We start from the raw sequence: 7114 nt of genomic DNA, 5'->3' as shown, positions 1-7114 counted from the left end.
GAGGGAACAAGGTCACCCCAGACACCACAAGTGACACTGCAGGGCCAGCCTCAGCCCCTGAGTTTCCCTGGCCAACTGTGGGACAGCTCACTTAAGCACACGATGCTAAGTTCAGCTCAAGTCCCGCAGGCAGATGACTTTTACAGGACAGACCTGGAGAGAGGATTGCTCCCCAGCTGGACAGAAGTCTCCATGGATAACGAGATGGCCCTCAGGGGCATCCCACAGGTGGAAGGAGTCTTCTCTCAGGAGGAGATGTGCAAACCCAAGACCAACATCGTCTTCCTGAAAGTCCACAAGAGTGCCAGCAGCACTGTCATGAACATCCTCTTCCGCTTCGGTGAGATGCACAACCTCTCCTTCGCCTTCCCCCTGAAGGGTGGCCCGCAGCTCTTCTACCCGCAGCACTTCATGGCGAGGTTCGTGCAGGGCTTCTCCCCAGGGAAGCCTCCCCGCTTCAACATCCTCTGCCACCACATGCGCTTCCTGCAGCCAGAGGTAAGGGGCAGAGCCTCCGTGCCTTGGGAGAGGGAGCGGGGTGGGACGTGGGTAAAGCACAGCGGCCAGCCGTGCCCAGCATCCTCCCTCCTGGGCTTCAGGTGTGGATGCGGGGGAAAGGCAAGGAGACAGGACCACGACGTACCTTGGCCCCAGGCAGATGGACCAGCAGCTGCATGGGCACTTGTGTACCTTTCCCATGGCTCCCCACATGGCTGGTGGGGGAGCTGCACCCTGAGGCCTCCCTCAGTGCCCCTTCAGCTCTATCCTGAGCAAGTGTTCCTGCTTTTCCAGCGCAGGACTGTGAGCAAGCAGGTCCCTTCGCTCTGCTCCGCTTTTAAACCTCCTTTCCTCACTCTGCAGGTGCAGAAAGTGGTGCCCAGCACAGCCGTCTACTTCTCCATCCTGAGGAACCCCGTGCAGCTCATGGAGTCTTCCTTCGTGTACTACAAGGGCACGTCGGCCTTCTCCCGCGCCCGCAGCCTGGAGGAGTTCCTCAGCCAGCCCTACCGCTACTACAACCCCACAGCCAGCGACAGCCACTACGCCAGGAACCTCATGACCTTCGACTTCGGCTTCAACCCCGATGGAGAGGTCTCAGCCAAGCGGGTGCACCTCATGCTGAAGGCCATCGAGGCGTCCTTTGACTTGCTCCTCATCTCCGAGTACTTTGACGAGTCCATGGTGCTGCTGAAGGAGACACTGTGCTGGGACCTGGACAGCGTCGTGTCCTTCCCGCTCAACAGCAGGGACAGCAGCACCAGGTCCCCGCTCTCGGGAGCCATTGTGGAGAAGATCAAGGCCTGGAACAAACTGGACTGGGAGATCTACACCCACTTCAACAGGACCTTCTGGGAAAGGATCGACCGAGACATCGGAAGGGAGCGCATGCAGCGGGAGGTGAAGGCGCTTCGGGAGAGGCAGGCAGAGCTGGCGAGGACCTGCCTGCAAGGGATGGGCAGCGTGGGCCCTAAGGACATCAAGGACTCTTCCCTGCGGCCGCTGCAGCATGGCAATGCCAAAATCCTGGGCTACAACATCAAGCAGGGCTTGGACAAGGAGACAGAGACCATGTGCCGGCGGCTGGTGACCCCGGAGCTTCAGTACAGCAGTGCTCTCTACAAGAAGCAGTTTCCCCAGAAGCCCCCCCAGCAGACCCCCCAGCTCGTCCCCTCTCAGCGGGGCATGCAGCAGGGCAGCATCCTGCCGCACAGGCTGGAGGGCACCCAAAACTGAGCCACCTCGCCCCCTTTCCAGGCCTTGTTCTCCAATTCCCTTCACTGAGGACAGCTGGGTGCTCGCCCCCTGGGTCTCTGGGGCTGCCCCGTGGTCAGCCTAGGTGGGACAAGACCTGCTGGAGGCCCTGGCCACCTCCATGCAGGCAGGACCATGAAAAAAACTGCTGCTGGGGAGCAGGACCCGGGGCAGTGGGTCCCAGGGCCTGTCCCCGACTCTCCTGGGGTTGGTCCTGGAGGTGGCAATGCAGGGGACGGGGGAGGATGCCCAGAGGCTGCGGCTCAGCTCAGCACAGGGCTGACAGCCCAGCTCCCTGTCCCGCACTGCTCGGCCCAGCAGGTGAAGCCACAGCTCCCTGCCACAGGGTGGGTGCCAGGGGCACTCGTCCCATCTCGCCAGTACTGCTCGGCATGAATTCCATGCCAGCATCCATGTGAAAGCACCACGAGGAGCCCCATCACCGCCCCGCAGAGCGGGGAGGCAAAGCGCGGGCTGCAGCCGGAGCTGGTGTGGGGCCAAGCTGTAAATCAGTGCTGCCGAGCTTGATTTACAGCTCAGGAACGCTTCTGTCTGTCCAGCTGCAGCTCTCCTCCACTACGCCTCAATGCTACTGTGCTGGAAAAGCAGCCTCTTAATTAAAAACAACAATGTTCACCGCCACTCCTGTTAAATTTCCCTTATTACCTCACTATGCCCAGTCACTGATCTCCCCCAGCAGCCCAACAGATAGACACCTCCTTGGGAAAAAACAAAATAAAGCACAAAACAAAGTTTTTTTCCCCCCAGCTCTGCAGTTACATGTCCCTATCGGATGCTGCACTTGCTCAGTGCCTTTATAGGGCTGGCACCCGGCCCCGGGGCTCACACTAGTACTGCGGTGCCAGGCTGTGGGTGTGCGAGCATCTCTGCTCCAGCCATCCCAGCCCACCTCTTTGAGGGGCTGTGGGAATGCTCCGTGCACTGCCCCGAGGGGAGAAGTACAGGAATTAGTCGTGGTGGGGTAGTCAGCCTTATATTTCATACCCTACATTTAGCCTCAAATCTAAAGCAGAGCCAGAGAATCAATTTGGGTAAATGGAGATCGCCCTCGCCCCCCTCAGATCCTCCTCCAAGCCTTGGTGGCTTTGCTCTGGGCTCTGAAGTAACCCCAGAGTCAAATGGTATTTCTTGTGTTGGCCAAAATAGAGAAACTCTGCAAATTAAACGAGGAGGCCCCATTTCCAGCATGATTTCCAAACCAAGAGAGGTTGAGAAAAAAAGAAAAAAACTGGCAAAGGATCTGAGCTTCCCAAATCCAGTTGGCCAGGGACACGGAACCTGAAAGGTTTTGGTTTCCATCAGGAGGGGAGGGGACACCACATGCCCGGGTACCAAACTGGCATCAGTCACTGTCACTGCAGTCAGGCACCGCTTCCTTACTCACCATTTGCATCTCAGACAAATTAGGCAGGATCCAAAAAGCCACAGTACTTAGCTCAGAGCAGGTCAGGAGCATCGTGCCCACAGAGTCCCTGCAAAACGCAGGGGTTGGGAGCACCACCTTTGGGGATGGGGTGGGATGATCTCAGCCCCCAGTGCTCACATCCAGCCCAGCACAGAAGGAAATTCCCCCAAAACGCACACAGACGAGCAGATTTCTTTCATTTCTGCTCAGTCAGCTGCGCTCTGGCAGGAAGGACACCACTCACCTCAACGCAATCACATTTATTTCATGTCACAACGCCTCGTTTCCTTGGGGACATTGCACGTAGCCATGGAGAGCAGCCCAGGGCTGGGTCCGGGGGGTTCCACATGCACCCCCCACCCCAACACGTACCGGTGCCACGTCTGCTAACCACGGGCACCCTGTGCACCCCTTCACCTTCCTCCTCAGCCCAAGTTTCCAAGGCCTGAAACATGGTTACAGGTTTACACGGTTTTTATGGCTGCGGGAGGCACAGTTGGATTATTCCAAGTGATGCAACAACCTGGAGGCTGCTCAAGCACACCCGTGTAGTGGTCCCTAGTTTCTGTAAGCTTCCTGTGTACACAAGACAGCAATTTGTACAGATACATTAGTTTCCCCCCCAGGGACAGTACTGAAGGTTTGGGTGTGCAAAATCCTCCGTGCCAGGAGTCCCCCTCCCAGCAGCAGGGCTGCAGGGGCTCAGGCACGAGGCTCAGGGTTGCTCTTCTCGCCTTTCCCCTTCCGCCGCTCGTCTCCACCCTCCGCATGCGCCAGCCGTGCCTTGGGTATCTTGTATTTGCTCTTCTGGCCGTAAAGCAGGTTTTTTTGGAAGAGTCTTGGGATGTTGCCTTGGTGCAGCAAGAGGGCAGCGAGCATCCCTGAAACAAGAGTACGTACCCGCTCGGTGCGCCCCACATGGGGAGCCTCTCCACCCCACCCGGAGCTGAGCAGTGGTTTTCAGGCCCTCGCCACAACTTTTCCCATCACCAGAAGGCAGCTCAGCACCAAAGTCCCCAGTGGCAGCACCCAGAAAGCCCTGGCTTTACTACTTTAAGGAGAATTTAACCACTGCATCCTCACCACGTGCGCATCCTCGCCATGCGAGGCTTGTGTTGACCCCAACGGGTGGTGAGCCAAGCCAGCGGTCATCTGCCCCCCTTGAACTTCAGCCCTTTGCCAGGAGGAGCTGGGGTTGCACCCAGCATTTCTGCCTTGCAGAGGATGCAGAGAAACACCCGCTGCCCCCGGGACATCTCACCTGCGAGGGGCCCCAGCCAGTACACCTGGATGTAGTCCCACAGGCTGCTCCCTGTGCAGGCGAAGGTGGTGGCCACGGCCAGGGCAGGGTTGAAGAAAGCCCCTGTGGTCATCACAGCTGCATGGGGAGGAAGTAGGGCCGTCATCAGCCTCAGTCATCTCCTGGGGACAGGCACCTACGCCTGCAGCCTCATCCCTCAGCCTCAGAGCACCCCGGTAAGTCCCACATGCATTGCCCCAGGCTTTGCAAGAAGAGCTCAGTGCAAGACCAAAGGGACGCTCGAGGACCATGCTGCTGCTCCCCACGCAAACACCAACATTTCACCCACTGCTTAGATGCCCTAAACTGCTGCCCTCACCCCCAAAGGAACAGTAGGGAACCCCCAAAATAAGTAGGGAACAAGCCTTCTGCTAGTCGTCCTCTCTCAATGCAAGCCCTAGAGGAGGGAAAAGGGATTGTTCTTCCCTCTCAAAGAGTGTTGTAGAGGAACCAGGGGCGCTGCTCACCTGCATAGGTCAGGAAGGTGACGGTGGCTGCCAGGGCAGGTGCCCGGTACACCGTGCGGCTCCGCCGCAACCTGAGAAGCACGAGGTGGAAGAGGAAAGAGCAGGCACCCTCCACGAAGGCCCCGTGGTAGAGCGAGGTGCGGATGGAGGAGCTGCACTCGGAGGCGATCAGGTTCTGGATGAGGTGGAACTGGGTCAGCTCCCAGGACCAGTAGAGCTTGGTGATGGCCCAGCCTGTCCCCACGCCCACGGCCTGGGCCAGCAGCTTGGCAGCAGTGGCTGCGGGGCCGGATTCGAGGAGCAGGAACTCCTGGAGAGAGACGGTGGGGTTGGCAGATGCTCCATCCAAGGAGGCGGCGTGAACCATGAAGAGGAGGAAGAGCAGCGTGAAGACCACGTCGGGGCCAATGCCGCCACCCCACGGGCCAATCTCTAGCAGCATCCTCAGCTCCAGGCAGCTCGAGCAGAGCTGCAGGGACCCAGTCAGCTCCCCAGCAAGGCAGCAGTACGCCCCAGGAGACAGCAGCCTCTTGGAAAGCCGCCGGAGCATCTCACATGTGCTGACAACCAGGAGAAAAAACGCGATGGAGACGTTCAGGCCTGACATGGTGACAGCCCCCCGAGGGAGAGACCGAGCCACGCGGCTTTTGGTTTCCAGGATGGAGCGGGGAAAGCTTCTGCACCTCCGTTTTATAGTGCCATGCGAAAGCAAACGTGGCACAGCCCAACTGGCACCTGCCCGGTGGCCAGGGAGGCCTTGGGAAACACCACACGTGCTGCCCCTGAGAGCTGCAGGAAGCATGGCAACGAGCTCTTCCAAGAGGAAGAAAAAGCCCTTGTTGCTTTCCTACCTCGAGACCTGCACACACGAGCTGCCCTCCTCGCATTTTGCCCACCTCCCTGCACGAGGATCGCTTCAAAGCCCTGCCTTGTGCCCCAGCAACCGGCTCTGCCACGCGTTCACCCAGCGCCTGGGACGCGGCCCCGCACCATGGCCCAGGACTGGCTCTGAGGGCAGTTTGGGGGTGCTGTACACCCCCTGCTCCTACTCCAGTCCTTCTTCCAGGCTACTTGTTAGGGTTGCTTCTGAAAATGAGAAAACAATAAAACCTTATTTATTCCCCGACTCCCTACTTTTAGCTGAGAACGGGAGCGCAGCTGACTCCATCATTTCCCTGCACCTCTTTTTAAGGGAGGCTTTACCCGTTCCCAGCACCCTGCCCATGCTCAGAAATAACCCAGAGGCACAGCAAAGTCTTTCTTTAGCCGGCACAAAAGCCTGGCTTGCACACGCTTCCCCGTCCTTGTCCCCAGGAACACCTCTCCTCGCTCGCTGCCGGCACTGGCTGCATGCTTGCCTGCAGGTGGCATTTCAGTGTCAGTGACATTTCATCCCCTTCTGCTGGTAACACACACGGGAGGGACGGAATCTCTCCCAGCTCCACCAGCAGTGACAGAATTGCTGTCACCCTACAGAGGGAACAGCCTGATTTGGCTACCCTGCCTCAAAACGCATCGCCATTTTACATTTTTTTAACCCCTTTCAGAAGATAGGAGAAGTGCGCACCTTTATCCTCAAATGAGCAAACAGCCTTGCCCAAATACAGGAAGATGAAGCACACTTTAAGACTCAAACTTCCTATTTTTGGTTCAGTGAAAAGTCAGCACAGACAGCGGCAGAGAACTCGCTGAGATCAACAAAAATCCCTCTCATACCAAAACGTTTCTAGCTGCTGTTACAAGAGACCTGCCACGCATCGAGGCCTGAAAAGCAAGCACATTCTTGTCCCCTTCCTCCTGAAAGCTCTGGCGTGGAACACATCACAACAGCCGTGGTAAAACTGGAAAATATCCAAACATCTCTTCCTTCCTTCCTGCAGGAAGGATTTTCCCCTTCTCCTTTTCAAGCGTTTAAAGAGTTGTGCTTAGAGGCAGCAGCTCAGAGGTCTTCTAAACCTATTTCCCATCCGCTGCCTGCAATTACGGCCACGGCACATCCTGCAATTGTGTGTCACACAACCCAGGCTCGAGCAAGGGGCAGGAGGCAGCTGCCTATGAATCGGATTAGCGGGGTAAGTGGTGACAATGACAGAGACGCAAGCAGCTCAAAAAACAAACTCTCCTAAAACACTGAAGAGCAACAAAAAAGCAAAGAGAATGAGGCTGCTC

At 57.5% G+C, this 7114-nt stretch overlaps 2 protein-coding genes across 2 annotated transcripts; one reads left to right on the top strand and one right to left on the bottom strand.

Annotated features, from left to right (window-relative positions):
* LOC137861371 (galactose-3-O-sulfotransferase 2-like) lies at window positions 1-1794 on the top strand. Its single transcript, XM_068692694.1, has 2 exons — window positions 1-498; window positions 862-1794. Exons 1-2 carry the CDS (start codon window positions 103-105, stop codon window positions 1732-1734), a joined length of 1269 nt encoding a protein of 422 aa, XP_068548795.1. The 5' UTR covers window positions 1-102; the 3' UTR covers window positions 1735-1794.
* Window positions 1795-3560: 1766 nt separating this feature from the next.
* On the bottom strand, window positions 3561-6532 carry LOC137860901 (aquaporin-12-like). The gene is made up of 3 exons (XM_068691700.1): window positions 4946-6532; window positions 4440-4556; window positions 3561-4059 (listed from the first exon to the last, which is right to left on the bottom strand). Exons 1-3 carry the CDS (start codon window positions 5745-5747, stop codon window positions 3881-3883), a joined length of 1098 nt encoding a protein of 365 aa, XP_068547801.1. The 5' UTR covers window positions 5748-6532; the 3' UTR covers window positions 3561-3880.
* Window positions 6533-7114: the final 582 nt, after the last annotated feature.

Source organism: Anas acuta, chromosome 9 (assembly GCF_963932015.1).
Source record: "Anas acuta chromosome 9, bAnaAcu1.1, whole genome shotgun sequence".
Lineage (NCBI taxonomy): Eukaryota > Metazoa > Chordata > Aves > Anseriformes > Anatidae > Anas > Anas acuta.
The sequence above is the reverse complement of the archived record's forward strand: the minus strand, read 5'-3'. Positions and strand labels throughout refer to the sequence as shown.

Coding starts and splice junctions, on each gene's coding strand:
- LOC137860901 (XM_068691700.1), bottom strand. CDS start 5,747: ATGCTTCCTGCAGCTCTCAGGGGCAGCACGTGTGGTGTTTCCCAAGGC. Junction 4,557..4,945: donor CACCTTCCTGACCTATGCAG/GTGAGCAGCGCC, acceptor CTCCCCATGCAG/CTGTGATGACCACAGGGGCT. Junction 4,060..4,439: donor CTGGCTGGGGCCCCTCGCAG/GTGAGATGTCCC, acceptor CTCTTGTTTCAG/GGATGCTCGCTGCCCTCTTG.
- LOC137861371 (XM_068692694.1), top strand. CDS start 103: ATGCTAAGTTCAGCTCAAGTCCCGCAGGCAGATGACTTTTACAGGACA. Junction 499..861: donor TGCGCTTCCTGCAGCCAGAG/GTAAGGGGCAGA, acceptor CTCACTCTGCAG/GTGCAGAAAGTGGTGCCCAG.